Source organism: Salvelinus namaycush, chromosome 10 (genome assembly GCF_016432855.1).
Source record: "Salvelinus namaycush isolate Seneca chromosome 10, SaNama_1.0, whole genome shotgun sequence".
Taxonomy (NCBI): Eukaryota; Metazoa; Chordata; class Actinopteri; order Salmoniformes; family Salmonidae; genus Salvelinus; species Salvelinus namaycush.
In genome coordinates, this window is record NC_052316.1 from 16,790,583 (window position 1) to 16,810,184 (window position 19,602).

General features: G+C 42.6%; 1 protein-coding gene across 27 annotated transcripts in view; it reads right to left on the reverse strand.

Moving 5' to 3' along the window:
* The window catches only part of LOC120054769 (CUGBP Elav-like family member 5), a 243,630-nt gene that overhangs the window by 11,652 nt on the left and 212,376 nt on the right, over positions 1-19,602 (reverse strand). For 19 of the 27 annotated variants that reach the window (XM_039002373.1, XM_039002359.1, XM_039002356.1 and 16 more), the window contains 2 exons: positions 11,495-11,641; positions 5,819-5,967 (listed from right to left, as the gene is read on the reverse strand). In XM_039002373.1, the coding sequence (XP_038858301.1) occupies positions 5,819-5,967; positions 11,495-11,641 (296 nt within the window). Of the gene's footprint in view, positions 1-254; positions 265-5,818; positions 5,968-11,494; positions 11,642-19,602 lie in introns of all 27 variants that reach the window. The other 8 variants (XM_039002374.1, XM_039002360.1, XM_039002382.1 and 5 more) reach the window with 3 other exon arrangements.

The window sequence follows — 19,602 nt, forward strand, 5'->3', positions numbered from 1 at the left end:
GGCGGAATGTGAATGAGTCCATTTGAGGAGGATCTCACTATGGATGATGGCTACTTTGAAAGGCTGCTCCGTGGTAGAGCATCAGCCCTCGCTGAGAAACGGGCCCCCTGGGGACCACCTTTCAGTCTGGAGCCAAGACGGGATTGGACAGAAAGGCCTGTTGTCACGGAAACCCTCAGGCATGCCATCATAGCAATTTGTCCGCCTCGGTAAAGAGCCCCTAAAGAAAAGTCCACATAGGGATGGATACATACGGTGGGTATGCTATGCTGCATGGCTGGGAGTAATGCTAATGCCTTGGTAAATAGGCTGTGGCTCACACACAGAAAAACCTGCACAGAGCCATGTCAGCCTGAGACTACCCACGCACTCGGAGCACAGTTTAAGCAGTGGGGAGCCTGACACTCATGCAGCCAACCGCTGTGACCAGGGGAATTGCCCGGGTCCCGGCGAGAGCTGTTGTGTCTTTTGCACCATTTCCTTTTTTTAAGCTCCCTGCATTTTGCTTGTTTCCTGCAGAACTGTGATGAATTAGACTGCAGCTCTGGCCCATTCTCTGGCGGGGCCCAGGAGACTGCTGCTCCCCGTTCTGAGGGTTCAGACAGCCAGTCTGGCCGACCACACGCACTCTATTGTACCGCGCCATAATGCAGCCTCTCCATCATCAGGGAAATTAATTTTCCAAGGCTTAGCAGTGGGCCGCGGCCGCCGTGTGCTTCAGGGTCAGCAGGCAGAGGCAGCGCACGTGTGATAAGAGCCCAGAGAAAGGAGATTCTAAAAGTCACAGGGTGGGAGATGATGCTTGTTGGGGATGTTTGGCGCCAGAGAGAGCCCAGTGGATCATGGAGGAGACACAGCTGCAGGGAGTCATGTCCAAGTGTAATGTGAGCGACTACAGCTTCAAACTAGAAAAATTGTATTTTATGGTTGTAAAATAATAGTAGTAGTAGTAGTAATTGCAGTAGTAGTACTGGTAGTAATAGTGGTTTCATAGGCTATGGGTTAGTTATAGTGACATATTTTGGGGTGGTTTGTAGCTGTATAGTGGGTTATAGTGGGCTAGTTTAGTAGGCTAGAGTGAATACTATATCATCATAAGCCATAGAATGAATTACTATGATCAGGGCACCCTTGGGAATGAGACCCTGGTATCAATGGGTTTTCCCTAAATAATAATTATAATAATAATAATAATAGTATAATAAAAGTATTTTTAACCTCTCAAAATGAATGGGGATACATTCTGAAAGTGTTGTAGCAATGATTTCAGTTTAGAATGTTGAAGCCTGCGTTCCACCATTGAAATGAATGGGGATACAACAAGCTTTATAGTTTTTGAAGTAGAAACGGAAGCAAAAAGCTCTGTTGAAGCCATCTAAATTGAGTCAGTTTGTGGTGTATCCAAATTTTGCCTTTGAAATCTATGGAGCTTTAATGGACATCTTAAACGGTTATAGTTCAAAAAGTATACATGGTATCAAAAAGCTGTACACAAGCACACTATTATAGACCAGTCTGCACATTTTAGTTTGAATGGCGTTTCTAGCTTAAACGGTTGAAGAATAGTTGCGACCAGAATTTTTCCCATTCAAGTCTATGGCACCTGAAATGCATTGAGATGTATGATTTATTTGAAGCATCAGTGCCAGTCTGCATGTTTTAAAGTTATTTTGGTGTTGGTAGCTTTAACGGTTTTGGCCCTACAGGTGGCAATGGGAGGCGAATAATAATAATAATAATAATTATTATTATTAAGTATAAACCGTTTCTAAAGTTGTGCTTTGCTTTCAGCAAGCACACTTAATAATTAATGCTACTCAGCTCTGAGGGAGAGAAGAGGCCGAAACTGCTCAAAAACTTGTGTGTAGATACAGTACCTATCGAAGGCATAAGTGGATTACGAAGAATACACTGAGAATCTGATTTAATTTTCCTGCATATTACTTTCCACACAACCATACCATTCCATGAACTACCGTTACTGCTCAAATATTATGTTCTTAAACATGAGCAGACCTCAACAAATGTATTTCTAGCTAGAGTAGGAAAAATATTGTACTCCATACGGTGCCATACATAACAAGACATTTAATTTTATACTCCAGTGGACATATAGCCTCGCATTGTGAAAATCATATTCATAGCGTGTTTACAATGCACACACGAGCATGTGCCTGTTTACATATGCCTGTTTACTGAATGCATTGTCCCATAATAATGACATGTTGTTTTGCTCTCCAGAATGGGTAAATAGGATACTACGGGTCAAGAGATTGCTTATATTTCACAACTCGGTCTTACCTGTCAGCTTTCTAAGGTTATTATACCATGAAGTGAGTCTACTACATATTCCACTTGGTTTTATGTTATGAAAGCATAATTACATTTACATTATTACCGTCTGTTCTTTGGGAAAATTGTTGTGATTGCACTGAGAAAGAAGCATACGAGTATTTATTATACAAATTATACATTCAAATCAACAAGGAGCCCTGGACCCATTTTGGAGAGCAGGACAGTCAATATGAACACAAGGACTGTCTCAGCGAAGCAAGAAATAAGCATTCATAACAGATGTTTTCATTTATTGATTCAAAAACTAGGTGCATTCGTACTCGGAGGGCAAACTGCACTCAAACTGTTCTGGTTGTTCAAACGTTAATGAAGAAAGGTCTAAAATGTTATAAAGGGTGTAGATTAACATTCCAAGAGAACTACTAATGCTACTGAAAATTACTTTTTGTCATTAAAAGGTGTTATCCATGTTAATGTGGTAAAGTCCGTCCTTAAAAAGTCCAAAATGGAGTTCTATTAGATGATGCTGAGAATATGGTACATATTCTATAAAATGTGATTCGATATAGTGGTCTGTACACAGCAACCCTGATAGGATGAATGTGGCTTGTGCCAAAGGGGGTATTCTGTCTGAGCTGGTATCCCATGGCTAACGCAGCTCCCCAAGGTGAGGCCGCCCTGAGCCCAGGCAGGCAGGCGTTCCCACTGAGGCGTGGTGCTGCTCAGAGCCCTTCAGGGGGTCACAAACACTATGTCAAACAGCTCATTTGCTTCAACTGTGGCATTAGTCACTCTGGAATTGTCCTGCATCATGTTTTTGACCCCAATCCAAACCTACTTCCATCAATGACACAATCAGGGCTGAATTGAGAATTGAATGGGAGTGTGGTTAGGCAGGGCCCTATACGTATGTAATGGATGTATTCAGCCCATGTAGAGCAGCGCTCTGGAACGTAACATTATGTGATTTTGATTACACACTTCCTGGTCATGTGATCGACCTAACAAAGGACTGCCGTTCCCCTCCCCATATCTATCCCCCTGGGATCGGCATTTTCTTTACTTTCTTTTTTGTTTCTCTTGAAGCTCAGGAAGTGCACCTGCTGAACATTATTGTCAAAAAGCATCATCATGCATCATTGTAAGGATACATGCTCTAATCAAGTCAACCATCTGGCAGGCTGCTTATACGCCATCAAGCTGAAATGCTTTACATCTGTTGATCAAATGGGTGTTTCATTGTTTTCAGAAAGCACCCCTTAACATTTCTGGCGCTTAACTTTTTCTGCTGTGGTGCACAAGCTTTATGTTGTGATAGGCAGGCGTGCGCAGAGGTGATTCAGATCATTAAAAGAGAGGGTAATGCACCACGTTTACCTCAAGATCAGCCAGGCTTTGAATGGTCATTTTTACGACACTGTTTGTAATTTATGCTAATTCAGGCCCTGCATTGTGGGATTTAGCGAGGCGCCTGTCATCATCCAATGGACTTCTTCGGGTTATTAAGGAGATTTAGGCTAAGGTTATGAACATAGAGGCTAAAACTTTTCTATATTTGATGTCTAAGCCGCATATTTGGCACTGCTGAATTTTTTGACATATCTAAGTATAGTGGCAATGCATTGTGTCAAGATATGGAGAGTCGATGAGACAACTTTGTGGGCCAGCATCAGTAAAGAACATGAAAGCATGTCTCTAACATTACAATGAATTATTCCACTTATTCACTGCATGAGTCTCAAAGTCTCTAAGTGGCTCTCAGCCCCCTTAAACAGACAGCCTTGCCAGTAATGTTATGTGCTCCTTCAATGAACTTTAAATAAGTCATGGCACCAGTCGACATGTGAAAGGGGAGGCTGCTGCATACATACACCAGTCTGCTGCCTATCAGCACAGACTCCAATGAATGGAATCAAAATTCCTTTCATATTTATTGTAGTCCTTGGAAATTCTCTCTCTTGCAGTGATTAATAATGCATTGGATTCAATAATAAAAGTAATCAGCAGACTGTAGCTTACACAGAAGCGTGTCAAATGCTAGACATATTTCAGCGCTTCTCGGATTTCTGAGAGGGAACACACACCATGGTGAGCTCTTTTCAATACCAGAGGCCAGTTCATTAAGCTCCTTGCATTGCAGATTGATAAGCCATTGATTCCAACCCCCTGCAAAAGCCTATTTTTCTTATGATTATAACATAGTGGATTGCTCTCTCGAACAAGGTGGTGCAGTATTATGAAGCCCTTTGAAAAGGTTAAATGTATATGAAATTAATATCTGATATGGCTCAGTATTGATTATGCACTTATGTATATTTCAAATCAGTATTATGTATTTGTTGCATACATAGTCCATACAATATGTGCATATGAAGTGCATGTGGTGATCCTGTCTCTTGGTCTTTCAACACAGTAGTACTATACTGCAGTCACGCTTCAGTATAAATACTGAACACAACACATACAATGCAGTGGAATTCTGTCCTGTATTACCAACAAAGAAGAAGCACCGCAGCTAAACTTTTAATCACTGTCTTTGATTGATTACCTGTGTAAAAAAAAGTGCCCACTTTGCATAAAAAAATGTCACTGTAAATATTTGACAAATAGCTTCTCTCCAGCCTCCACCACTACAACGCTTAACTTAGTGCATATATACAGTACACAGCATGTGCATATTGGCATGTTCCATCAGATATACATACATGCATTCAGTCATGAGAGAGAGAGAGATGGTCACTGACTGAACCCATTCTAACCTGTGATATAGATTTTCAGAGTAGAACGTAAAGGTGCTTTAAAATGGGTCATGTCAGACAGATGCGTAATCTTGACTGTTGATTCCCTCACAGCTATACAGTTATAATGTTATACAGTTACCAAACTCACTATACTGCAATGTCAGGGGAAATACAAATAAACACAACAAAGACTTGTATTATTCATTTTGATGCATGCTTTGTGAGAGAGGATCTTGTGGGTTCCTCAGTTTCACAAAAAAATGAAATATTGCTGAATAAGCAAATGTTATGCGGTAGCTATCTCAAAGTCCTCTGCTGCGCTCCCTGTAATGTGTCTGTATAGAATGATGGGGCCGTTTGTAATGGAAAACTGAGGGAAGTGCATGCAGATCCTGTGTAAGTGTTTCAAAGCACAAGGTCAAAAGACGGAGGAGAAATTAGTGCCTGTACCTGTAAACGTATCTATTATGCTCCCGATTCGATTTACCGCACCAAAATATATCTGCATACACAACATAAATATGCAAATCACATCAAATGTATTTTTCTTTTCATTTTTCTCCAACGGAATAATTTTGGATTATCAGTAGGCAGGCACTGCATTTCCTCTTTTCTCTTGGCCTTGCTGCAGTCTGAGTTCTCTCTTCCTTCTTCCTCCCCCCATCTCCCAAACTCCACCCACACACATAAACACACACACACACACTTACACCCACACACACACTTACACCCACTCACCCAAAGGGAATGAAACGCATTGCTTACCCAGTGCCTGATGGAACTCCCCAGACACCGAGGTCATGGAGTTGGGTGGGAGGCCGTTGATGCTGAGTGCCCCCATCTGGTGGAGTTGGGTGGCGGGGAAGGCCATGCTGGGCGTCAGGTAGCCCCCGTGGCTCGCTGCCATGATGGCTGCCTGCTGCTGCATGAGCTGGGGGAACAGGAGGGAGGGAGAGAGAGGGAGAGAGGTTAGTATAGAGGGAGGGAGAAGAGAGGGAAATGAGGGATGGGCGGTGAGCGAGAATTAGAATAAAGCGAGAGATGAGAGAGAGAGAAAAGGGACTGAAGAAAGGATGAGGAAGAGACGGAGCGAGAGAGAGAGGTGGGGGGAGAGGGAGAGAGAGGAGCACAGGAAAGTTATAGAGGGAGGTATAGATGGGGTTGATGGATGTAGTGCATGGAAAGTAGAGCGGAATAAAAGAAAGGAAGGGGGGGGGGGGGGGGAAAGTCTGTCAACCTATGTTTAGTGAATCTGTCTAGCCTCACAGTCGGAGGGCTGTCAGCAGCTGTAGGAATCTTTCAATAGCTGTCTGTTGGGCTCATTCAAATCAACGGATTGACATGTGCACATTATTCCTGTCTCTAGGGACCTGGGAAAGTTCAGAGGCAGAATTGAATTGCATTTATCTTCCTTTGTCAAACTTCTCTGTGTGTCCCTCTGGTTGTGTAAGGTAAAGTGGAGGGGCAGTGACATCTCTGTGGCTCCGCTCGCTGGGCTCTTTTTAACTTGCTGCGGTGCCACTGGCGTGTCACAAGCAGCAACCTGTAATGACAGTCCATTTACACTGGACACAGTGATAAAGAACTAGGCTGACACCACTTAGCACGAACACACAGATAAACCTATTCTCTATCTAGTACTGCCTAGAATATACCCACACAAGTCTAGTATTTCTGCACTCCGTCTCAGATACTGAGGGCCTAATTCCAGAGAAAATCCATCATTGTACGAAGGTGTTTACAACCTCTGGACCAGTGGGTTTATCTGGGAAATCAATGTTATTTTGTAGGGCATCTATTTCATGATAAGGAATGCAGGTATGTGGAGGAAAAACATGGACACAATCGGACAATCCCATTCCCGTTTAATATCCCACAGCGCCCTCCGTCCTGTTGAAAAAGTGGATTGGCACCCCCAGTCTGACTCAGCTAAGCAGAAATCAAATGCCTTCGCCACTAGCTATGTTAATGACGATATTGTGCGGCTGAAGCAGAAGATGCCACTCTCCCTGTATTTGCATGGAGTCCCTGGATAGGAAAAGCCAATTATTTTCCCTCAATGCCCCTGTCAGGTAACCTAAAAGCGGCTGTCCTGCCACAAAACGGGCGCCGCTGGCACCTCATCCATTAGCCACATGCCTTACCACCACTATCTATTAACTCCTTTTGTCATTTGCATAATTTTATCAACATGACAAATGGGGATCATCCATTTTGCTCGGAATAAGATAAATTGAGCTTTTAGGGGTTTGGAAAAAGGGGCGGCAAGGAGAACTAAAAAGCACGACCAAGAAAACAAACAATGAGAAGAAGTCAATGTGAGAGCTGTGGTTGGTGTGGGATAGAGATGGTGTTAATGCCCTCATTAAGTTTTGGCCCCTGTATCAGAGCATACTGTCACACAAGTCAGTGGCTTTTGTCCCCCTCTCAGGATCTTCTGCCTGCTTTCAATAGGAGTTGGGGACTTGGGCTTACTCTAATAACCTTGCAACCCATTTGCCAGTGGCCTATACAAGTTGATGGAAGCTGCAGCAGGCCTAGATGGTAGAATAACAGACTGAGGCAGAAGGTCTCCGTATAGCTGTGACTTTACATGCATAGATAATGCAGTCCTTCATGCCAGCTGCCAGATTGTCATGGATAACAACATGGCATTCAGTGATGCTTTTTCAGAATTAAAATGCAGCAAATTGGAAGCTGAAGCATGTAATTATGTTGGAATGAAGTGGGTAATACAAACTGGCTCTGATAAAAAGCCTCTGTCCACCAACTGGAAGTGTTGACAGAGATATTCAGTCATTTTCTACTATTCATGTGTTTTTCTTTTTTCTAAGACTTTCATCCATATTCAAAAGCCATTGCTACAGTATATTTCTTCTTATTTATCCTTGGCAGTAGATAGCAGAATGTCTGTGGCAGACAAAGAGCTAAATTGCATTGAACTGAATCTTCATCATCATGGCCATAACCTTTTCTCGCTCTGAAATGGAAAGAAAAGAAACGAAGGGAGAAGAAAAGAAGCAGGGAAAAAGTTGCCCGTGCTACAGCATCCATTTAGTGTCAGGCATCTGCTTCTTTATTGCAACCTGATGGCATTATTCTCCCCTGGTGCCAGCAGGCAATCACCTCTATCACATGGCAATTATCTCTATAGCACTGCTCTGTGACTCGCTGACTCTCAGCACTGTCACATGTGACCCTTCCAGCCAGTCCTGAACGGGCACCGAGGAGGAGGAGAAGATTGGGGGAGCGAGGGAGGGGGGGGAAAATGGAGCGAGTGAAAGAGAAGACCCCAGTTATTGAGGTCCTGGACCTGCAGATTGCCTGAAACTGCAGACTGGTGTGCACTCCAGCAGAGAGAACCTGAAGACAATAGAGTCCACTCCAATTGCCTGGCCTGAGCTTAAGGGCTTCATTTGTTACCATCATGCTATGGTGTGTTTCCTTAGTGGGGTTTTAATAGGGTTTGTTTCATGTTTCATCATTTTGGTGTGTGTGTTGATTAAGATTTGGGCAGTTGGTATGGGAGGGTGTCCCACTTATAAGGTCCTTTTCTAGGAAATGTCAAGATCCGTACAGTAGCCTTACCTAAATAACAATTTTCTCTCTTATTATATTTGTGACCTTTAATGAATGCATAATATAACACATCCTCCTCGTTATTGGCTGTGCATAGTTCCTGCTTGTGCAATGCAATCGCTCAAGGTGTTGGTAAGGTACAGTAGAGGCAAATCATTTCAATATCACTTGTAATCTCTTCTCTATTATGATATAGCTGAATTTATTGTAAAACACTTTAGATTTGATCGTTTCCTGATTTGGGTTGGGTTGGGTGCGTTGAATAGGATCAATTATATCCTGTATATTCTGACTAGTTCCAACAGGGGGCGATGTTTGTCGATGTGAGGAGTACACTCACCATGCACCTCCTGTATATCCACCCACACACACAACTTCACCATTAGCTCACTGTTAAAACTACTGTTTTCTTAAACCATTCATTTTTATCCGATTCAATCTAATACACATTCTTTGGTGATGTTGTGCCTCTAGTGTCGCACACCTTCAAGCCTTCCATTCCCACACTGAAATGGCGTGTAGCATTTCAGAAACAGCAAGCTGAAATGGCTGTTCTCAGGAATATACACATGGCTTGAGATGAGAGAAGTGTGACACAAATCAAATTGTGTACAAACATGCTCCATGTGTATTGACAGGCAACAGTTGACAGGAAATAATGGGTAGCTGCTTTATCGTGTTTTTACACTGCTTCTTTACAACAACTATTATCAGCCATTTGGAATGGTTTGGGAATAACTTCCTCTCTCCTTGTGTCTCGTGAAATCACGTTTGCAAATGGGATGTTGTCTGTCAGAACAGTGCTGTGTCTATCTTGAAAACGGCACATTTCTCATTTTTGTCAGTGTTGTACCCCTACAATTTGTGTTCACAATCCCCCCCCTCTCTCCTGGATTGACTAAAATCCAATTTACGGGCTGTCAGCTCAACTCTATAATCCTATCCACTGCTGTATTTGTGAAGTAGCTCTTTGAATTTGCCATTTACTGTACTGTGGATATATACCGTCCCTGTAGATGTCTGTATTCCATACCCTGCAAGCTATATATACACTGGTAAACATATGGATGGAGGAGTACATATCAGTGGAGGCTGCTGAAGGGAAGACAGCTCAAAATGATGCCTGGAATGGCATTAATGGAATGGTATCAAACACATGAAACGTGGTTTCCATGTGGTTGATACCATTCCACTGACTCCGTTCCAGCCATTATTATGAGCCGTCCTCCACTCAGCAGCCTCCGCTGGTACATATAAAGAGGCTTTTGAGATAGTCATTCTGTGTCATTGCGGGTTTTGTTCTTGGGGAGGGTATAATAGTTTTTCAGAGTAAAAAACATTTAAGGTGTATCACTCTGTTGCAGTTAATTCCAACCCAATAGAGAGCAAAGGCTGTCACATGCTGCAATAAGCATCTAAGTTTCTGTGTCTGGTATTCAATCAAAACTGCATTAGTGGAAACCTAACACTGAAGAAAAATGACATTGTTCCTGTGCCAAATGAAAGTACATTACAAGTAATGGATTTCATTAGATATAATGTATATAGTGGAATAAAACAAAACTAGCTGTAGGCTATACATTCATTACAACATACCTGAGGGTTGAAATTATCTCATAATAGAATGTTGTACAACCTCAAAGCATTACAATATACAGTATGATTCATATCTCATGGAGAATTTCACTTACAATGGTATCAGTCACTGTAGTCTTGAAAAAATATAATTTGACCAATTGTATACATAAATGCCACAATTTTTTAAAACTTCCAATAACTATAACTAATAATGACTGTAAATGAATAACTAATATCTAATAACTAACTATAATGATCAAATATCTATAACATGACTAGAAACTACCATTCACAAAACTTTAGCAATGGATTGGCATGTACCCACCTCATTGTCATGCTGCAGCAGTGCCTGGAAAAACAAGACACATGTTGTTGTGTGGCATAGAGTTGGTGACAGAGTGTGTAGCTGTCTGTGTGTTGTCTGAATGCGTAGTGTAGTGTGTGTGACGGGGTGCGTGGGGCTCTGCCACAGTAAATAAGAGTCATGGCCAACCTGAGCAGGACACAATGCTCTCCCAGCAGACCACCACCACCTCCACCACTCCTGAAACATTAGCATTTCTTCACATTTCCTGGGGATGGGCTGCATTTCATGAATTGTAATGAAGGCAGGAGTTTTACTGGAGAGAGGACAGAGATGGCCTCGCAATTACTCTGGGATGGTCAATTTGCACTTTTCATACTGGCCACCATGCCTGTGATAAGAAAATGAGGGAAATGAATAAGCCCCCGAGACCTGGGCAGCCTCAACAATTAATCCTGGCATTTAGAGAATAAAAAATAAAATCTGCCCATGTGTGCAAAGTAAATAAATAAAGAATTCCGTTATTTTATAAATATATACATACTGTGTATATTTATGCAGTCTGATGTGACTGAGGTTTAGGTATTTATCGGTGTCGGACGGAACCCTTTTCTTCATTCCATTTCAGCTCCCTTCAAACGGCAGTAACTCTGTATGCAGGCTAAAGAGGTTTGTGTGGAGATAAGGTTCCTATGGAATATTCGGAGTCATCTCTGGCCCCTGGTGCAGCTCCGGGGCCCCGGGGAGACGAAAGGGCAGTGGGAAAAGCAGCGTGGGCTGGGTGAGCTCATCAAAGAGCCTGGGGTCTGCCATGTGTGTACGGTGCTCTGCCCTCGGGGGTGTTGGGGGGTAAGAGGGATACAGATAGTTGGGGGTTGGGAAGGGCAAGAGGGATACGAAATGTTGGTGGTTGTGCTAGTTAACTCACTGCGTGTGTGGATGGTGTTGGTGAGGTCAGAGGGGTACGGAGGGTTGGGGGTTGTGCTAGTTAACTCACTGCATGTGCGTAGGTGCTGTAGGTGCTGAAGGGAAGGGCGATGGCTGGGTTGAAGATGCCAAACTGGCCCACCATCTGTTGCATGCGGCGGATGGTGCGCTCCTTGTCAGTGTCAGCAAACTTCACCACCAGGCTGGAGGACGCGCCCTGGGGGGGGAGAGAATCGGAGCCGTTCTGAGGAGAGAGGGACCGCACACTTAACCAACCAACCCTCCTCTGTCCGCAACGCCTCCACACAGCAGTTAGTGTATCAACATCATCATCTACATAACACGCCACATAGTCAGTCACTGTTGGCTATTACAGTTGATTACGGAAGTTTACATACACCTTAGCCAAATCCATTTAAACTCAGTTTTTCACAAATCCTGACATTTAATCCTAGTAAAAATTCCCTGTCTTAGGTCAGTTAGGATCACCACTATATTTTAAGAATGTGAAATATCAGAATAATAATAGAGAGAGATTTATTTCAGCTTTTATTTCTTTCATCACAATCCCAGTGGGTCAGAAGTTTACATACACTCAATTAGTATTTGGTAGCACTGCCTTTAAATTGTTTAACTTGGGTCAAATGTTTCAGGTAGCCTTCCACAAGCTTCCCACAATAAGTTGGGTGAATTTTGGCCCATTCCTCCTGACAGAGCTGGTGTAACTGAGTCAGGTTTGTACGCCTCCTTGCTCGCACACGCTTTTTCAGTTCTTCCCACAAGTTTTATATAGGATTGAGGTCAGGGCTTTGTGATGGCCACTCCAATACCTTGACTTTGTTGTCCTTAAGTGAAATAATCTGTCTGTAAACAATTGTTGGAAAAATTACTTGTGTCATGCACAAAGTAGATGTCCTAACCGACTTGCCAAAACTATAGTTTGTTAACAAGACATTTGTGGAGTGGTTGAAAAACAAGTTTTAATGACTCCAACCTAAGTGTATGTAAACTTCCGACTTCAACTGTATATACAGACGTGCTCAAATTTGTTGGTACCCTTACAGCTCATTGAAATAATGCTTCATTCCTCCTGAAAAGTGATGAAATTAAAAGCTATTTTCTCATGTATACTTGCATGCCTTTGGTATGTCATAGAATAAAGCAAAGAAGCTGTGAAAATAGATGAATTATTGCTTATTCTACAAAGATATTCTAAAATGGCCTGGACACATTTGTTGGTACCCCTTAGAAAAGATAATAAATAATTGGATTATAGTGATATTTCAAACTAATTTGTTTCTTTAATTAGTATCACACGTCTCCAATCTTGTGATCGGTCATTCAGCCTATTTAAATGGAGAAAAGTAGTCACTGTGCTGTTTGGTGTCATCGTGTGCACCACACTGAACATGGACCAGAGAAAGCAAAGCAGAGATTTGTCTGAGGAGATCAGAAAGAAAGTAATAGACAAGCATGGTAAAGGTAAAGGCTAAAAGACCATCTTCAAGCAGCTTGATGTTCCTGTGACAACAGTCGCAAATATTATTAGGAAGTTTAAGGTTCATGGAACTGTAGCCAACCTCCCTGGGTGCGGCCACAAGAGGAAAATCAACCCCAGATTGAACAGAAGGAGAGTGCGAACGGTAGAAAAAGAACGAAGGATAACTGCCAAAGAGATACAAGCTGAACTCCAAGGTGAAGGTACGTCAGTTTCTGATCGGACCATCCGTCGATTTTTGAGCGAAAGTGGGCTCCATGGAAGAAGACCCAGGAGGACTCCACTTTTGAAAGAAAACCATAAAAAAGCCAGACTGGAGCTTGCTAAAATTCACATTGACAAGCCACAATCCTTCTGGGAGAATGTCCTTTGGACAGATGAGTCAAAACTGGAGCTTTTTGGCAAGTCACATCAGCTTTCTGTTCACAGACGCAAATATGTAACTTTCAAAGAAAAGAACACCATACCTACAGTGAAACATGGAGGAGGCTCAGTTATGTTTTGGGGATGATTTGCAGGGCCTGGCACAGGGTGCCTTGAATCTATGCAGGGCACAATGAAATCTCAAGACTATCAAGGCATTCTGGAGCAAAACGTACTGCCCAGTGTCAGGAAGCTCTGTCTCAGTCGCAGGTCATGGGTCCTCCAACAGGATAATGACCCAAAACACAGCTAAAAGCACCCAAGAATGGATAAGAACAAAACATCGGACTATTCTGAAGTGGCCTTCTATGAGTCCTGATCTGAATCCTATCAAACATCTATGGAAAGAGCTGAATCTTGCAGTCTGGAGAAGGTGTAACAGTTTTACTTTAGTCCGTCCTCTCGCCCCGACCCGGGCGCAAACCAGGGACCCTCTGCACACATCAACAACAGTCACCCACGAAGCATTGTTACCCATCGCTCCACAAAAGCCGCGGCCCTTGCAGAGCAAGGGGAACCACTACTTCAAGGTCTCATAGCGAGTGACGTAACCGATTGAAACGCTATTAGCGCGCACCACCGCTAACTAGCTAGCCATTTCACATCCGTTACAAAGGCACCCATCAAACCTGAGACAGCTGGAGCAGTTTGCTCAGGAAGAGTAGGCCAAACTACCTGTTAACAGGTGCAGAAGTCTCATTGAGAGCTACAGAAAACTTTTGATTTCAGTGATTGCCTCTAAAGGTTGTGCAACAAAATATTAGCTTAAGGGTCCCATCATTTTTGTCCATGCCATTTTCATTTGTTTAATTATTTACAATATTATGTTGAATAAAAAATCAAATGCAAAGTCTGATTTCTATTAAATATGGAATAAACAATGGTGGATGCCAATTACTTTAGTCAGTTTCAAGTTATTTCAGAGAAAATTGTGCATACTTCGTTTTTTGTGGAGGGGTACCAACAAATTTGAGCACGTCAGTATATGTTTAGATAATGAACTCGAGTTAAATTATCAAGTCTGAAACAAGTCATGCATGATAATGTGATTGGATGGTTTAATTGTTCAGCATACACTGCTCATTTGACATTAGGCCAGTTGTTAACATCAATATTAGAAAGCTCCTCTCATCGAACATCAAGCTCACAGTTTTATAGCATTCCAGATACTACATGATTGTACATTTGTCTTATTGATGATATTGTGTCTGTGTGTTTGCGGTCTGCATACATAAGTAGGTATGTAGAGTCATATCAGCCAGGTCTACTTCTATCTGTAATGTCCTCTTTTCAGATACAACCATAAACCTTCTATCTATTTATAATGCCATGTCATTTAGGCCAAACAAGTATATTGTATATTGTGCATTAACACATAGTTCACTCTTTTTACAAGAAAGTTCTTGGGGTTTAACCTTGGTCCAGCCATTCAAGAAAGGTTCCAAAACAAGCGACATATGATTATTTGAGATGGAGGGGCTAAGATTGGCATGGGCACCAGTAAGCACTTATTGACCTTGGTGAAGGAGCTCTTCTAAGTCTCTCTCTCTCTCTCTCTCTCTCTCTCTCTCTCTCTCTCTCTCTCTCTCTCTCTCTCTCTCTCTCTCTCTCTCTCTCTCTCTCTCTCTCTCTCTCTCTCTCTCTCTCTCTCTCTCTCTCTCTCTCTCTCTCTCTCTCAAACCAGCAGGTGCGTCTGCCACACACCATTCATTAAGAATCTTGAAATGATTTAGCGCTACATTTGACCTTTCATTCGCTCAGCCTTGCCTCCCCCTGCCCCCCCAAAACTGCCCAATCGATCCCTATAAAAGGCCGAAATATTACTCTGATCTGACAGTGTAGAAAGGTTGTGCGTCTTTTGAGATAAGAGGCTCCCTGAAATTGATGTGAGATTGTCAATAATAGCAGCGAGTGGCGGTGGGGGTTGGGTAGGGCTCGGGAGCCAGCTGGGAGGTGTTTGGGCTTTGAGGGACTGGGGGGGGTGGTCGGGAGGTTGTGTGGTGAGCCGCAGTGGGGATACTGTTCCCTAGGCTCCCAACTACACATTGGGGAGGTGAGGAAGTTTTTATTTCTCTCTCTCTCTCTCTCTCTCTCTCTCTCTCTCTCTCTCTCTCTCTCTCTCTCTTTCTCTCCCCATCGCTCTCTCTCTCTCTCTCCATCTCTCTCTAAATTCAGCCTCTGAGGGGGTTGAAAATGTGTCAATCACATTTAATTTCCAGGCTTAACAATCTGGCTCGGGGCTTGGCTCTCTGCTTATGTAGGCGTGATTTGCAGGTTGCCAGAGATGCTAAAAGATAGTCAGTGAAGTGGAAGATTTTTCTTCTTCTTCTACCTCCTCTATGTTCCCTGTCTTTTCACTATTCCCTTATCCCATCTTCCCCTGACGGATGGCTGGCCATAAGTGCACGGCCTCACAAAGCTGCCTCTCCTCACCACCGGCACCACATTAGGCCCCTCCTCATTAAGTGCACTGTATGACTTAACAATGAAGTGCATGCGCTCCTAGGTAGTAGGGCGAGGGTAAAACGTCTGAAAGAGGGAACACACACTCATCCTCCCCCTCATCTCCTCTCCAGACCCACAGTCCATCATCTGGAGTGAGAGTCCATACAAGGTTACATAGCCCAGTCATTCTGGTAGAAGGGCCTTGTGTTGTGTCTGTCCAGCTTTTACTATCTGTTCCTTTAACATTATTATGGTGTATACCTTTAGGCGAGTCTGGGAGAAGGGATGCGGGACTGCAATACAGGAATGTGCAGCAGTGGTAAACAGTGAATATTCTACCCCACAGCACTAAAAAAGCTATTAAAGGACTAGCTGGTTTGATAATGAGACTCATGGTGCGTTTCCTCTCCTGCTCAGGCTCCCAGGTTCTTGGGCAGGGTTGGAATTTATAATCTGAAGGTATTAAGTTGTCTGCGAGCAACGCAGAGAGAGGACGCTGCAGCCTGAGCTCCTTCCTGTTCTGTCAAGCAGTCTGGAGTGTGCTTGCATATGGAAGTGTGGTTAATTGTGGATTGAGCGTGTGAGTGCAATGCCAATGCAGCTCCTAGTCTGTCTCCTGTTCTGTTCTCTCCTATTCTATCCAGATTGAGGTCTGTGTCTCTGCCCAGCTATTGGCTCTCCCAAATTGGTTGTATTGATCAGGGTGGATTCTGTGTGAACCCAGAGCTCCGGCAGTGCCTCGGCACCTTCAAATTGCTGCATGAACTCCAGGATCTTCAGAGTCCCTGGAAGACTTACAGTGGATTTACTAGCAGCCATCGTGCCACTGCACCACACTCTCAGCCTCTAATACGAAAGGTTAAACATATCTGGATGACTCCCTACTAACCCCCTCTCTCTCCTCTCTGCGGAAATGACAGCTGCTCCAGGCACGAGCTCTTTATTTTTGTTTTAGTCATCATACAAGCCATTCTCTTTATGTGCCAACATCAAATTGTATTTTTCACATGCTTCATAAACAACAGGTGTCGACTAAGACAGCAGTGCAGAGTGAAAAATAGAAAAATTATAGAAAAATAATAACACAAGGAATAAATACACAATGAGTAATGATAACTTGGCTATATACAGGGAGTACCAGTACCGAGTCAATGTGCAGGGGTAAAAGTGACTAGGCAACAGGATAGATAATAAACAGTAACAGCAGTGTATGTGATGAGTCAAAAAGGTTAGTGCAAAAAGGGTCTCTAGTCCGGGTAGGGGGGCTTGCGGGTAGAGGCTGTTCAGGGTCCTATTGGTTCCAGACTTGGTGCATCGACTACCGCTTGTCTTGCGGTAGCAGAGAGAACACTCTATGATTTGCGTGGCTGTTGACACCATTATTTTCCATGTCCATTCCTATGTTTGTTCCCATGTCTACCCAATTTACTGTATTGCGCCTTTCAAGATATCACGGTGTAGAATCTCTCTCTCCACAGTACAAAGCAGAGAGGTGGATGAACTATGAAGTAAAAGTCTCATTAAATTTTAAGCTGCCAAGTGTCAGGCAGAATCCCTACCGACTCAGAGCCTCTAGAGTGGATTCAGGAAAGGGAGTAAAACTGTGGGAATAAAATGGGCAGCTGTTCTTACACAGGAATATAGGAAAAAAAGGACTGGGATTCAAAGAGAAGAGAAGTCTGCTCCCTTTGCAGCCAGGGCCGGCTTGGTTCCTTTCCAAACCCGTGTGAATGGTCCAGATAAAGCTGCAAACGACGCTATATATTTCATATTGCCTTAACTCTACACATCTGTCTCCGCGCATTACCTCGCAATAAGGTAATAAGGTTGAATTATACTGCGCCTGCCGTCATCTTACATAAGCCGCTGCGACTCAAAAAACCTGTAATAGAACAAAGTGTCACATGGCGAGTGCCTTAGCGGTGTCCCTGTCTCTTTGGTTTAGTCAAACGGGGGCTTAGTCACTAGAACAAAGGTTCCTAGTTCCTACTCCACTCGCTCCAACAGGAATACACAGCTGTGTGGCTATTTCCAGATAATTGTTTAGTGAGTTCAGTGTTAAACTTTCTATTGTGTAGTTTCATGTCTCCATTATCATTATGATACACTGATTCCCATTCATCTGCACTAAGTAACCACCGTGAATGACTTAACACACACTGTATATTTAGTGCTTGGTTAGTAAAATAACAAATTAGTGTAATCCATTAGGCTCTGATTAGAATGTAAATTGCTTGAGAAGTGACACTAGGGAAAAATGACATCTTATAAGCAATAGAACAATATGAAGAAACTATAAAGTTAAACATAATTACGGCACATTGTTTAATGACGAGAAACATGGATATATCATCCATGTGAAGTAGCCTCCTAACATTAAACTATGCATGAGACATCTCATTTTATTACTGTGACACTGGCTGTCGTTCTATAAAAATGATATTTATAGTGTGTGTAAAGCGAGATCACACTTAGATATGGGCTTTGACTCTCTCCTCTTAGCATATCTCCCTGTCAGACACAGTGCCTTCAGAAAGTATTCACACCCCTTGACTTTTTCCACATTTTGTCATGTTACAGCCTAAATGTATTACATTGAGATTGTGTGTCACTGGCCTACACACAATGCCCCATAATGTCAAAGTGGAATTATGTTTTTGGAAATGTTTACAAATTCATTAAAAATGAAAAGCTGAAATGTCTTGAATCAATAAGTACTCAACCCTTTTGTTATGGCAAGCCTAAATAAGTTTGGGAGTAAAAATGTGCTTAACAAGTCACATAATAAGTTGCATGGACTCACTCTTGGTGCAATAATAGTGTAGAACATGGTTTTTAATTGACTACCACATCTCTGTACCATAGAATTATCTGCAAGGTCCCTAAGTTGAGCAGTGAATTTCAAACACAGGTTCAACCACAAAGGCCAGGGAGGTTTTCCTATGGTTTGCAAACAAGGGCACCTATTGGTAGATGGGTAAAAAAAAGCAGACATTGAATATCCCTTTTAGCATGGTGAAGTTATTAATTTTAAACTTTTGTTGGTGTATCAATAAACCTAGTCACTACAAAGATATAGGTGTCCTTCCTAACTCAGTTGACGGAGAGGAAGGAAACAGAGTTTAATGGCTGTGATAGGAGATAACTGAGGACGGATCAACAACATTGTAGTTACCCCACAATACTAACATAAATGACAGAGTGAAAAGAAGGAAACGTGTACAGAGTAAAAATATTCCAAAACATGCATCCTGTTTGCAATAAGGCACTAAATAATAGATGGGGAAAAAATGTGGCAAAGAAATTTACTTTTTATCCTGAATACAAAGCGTTATGTTTGTGGCAAATCCAACACAACACACCACTGAGTACCACTCTTCATATTTTAAAGAATGGTAGTGGCTGTATCATGTTACGTGTATGCTTGTCATCGTCAAGGACTAGGGAGCTTTTTAGGATAAAAAGAAACGGAATAGAGCTAAGCACAGGCAAAATCCTAGAGGAAAACCTGGATCAGTCTGCTTTCCAACAGACAATAACCTAAAACACAATGCCAAATATACACTGGAGTTGGTTACCAAGAAGACAGTGAATGTTCCTGAGTGGCCTAGTTACAGTTTTGATTTAAATCGGCATGAGAATGTATGGCAAGACTTAAAAATGGCTGTCTAGCAATGATCAGCAACCAACTTGGCTTCACGAATTTGGGGCAAATATTGTACAATACAGGTGTGCAAAGCTCTTAGAGACTTACCCAGAAAGACACAGCTATAACTGTTTCCAAAGGTGATTCTAACACGTATTGACATTAC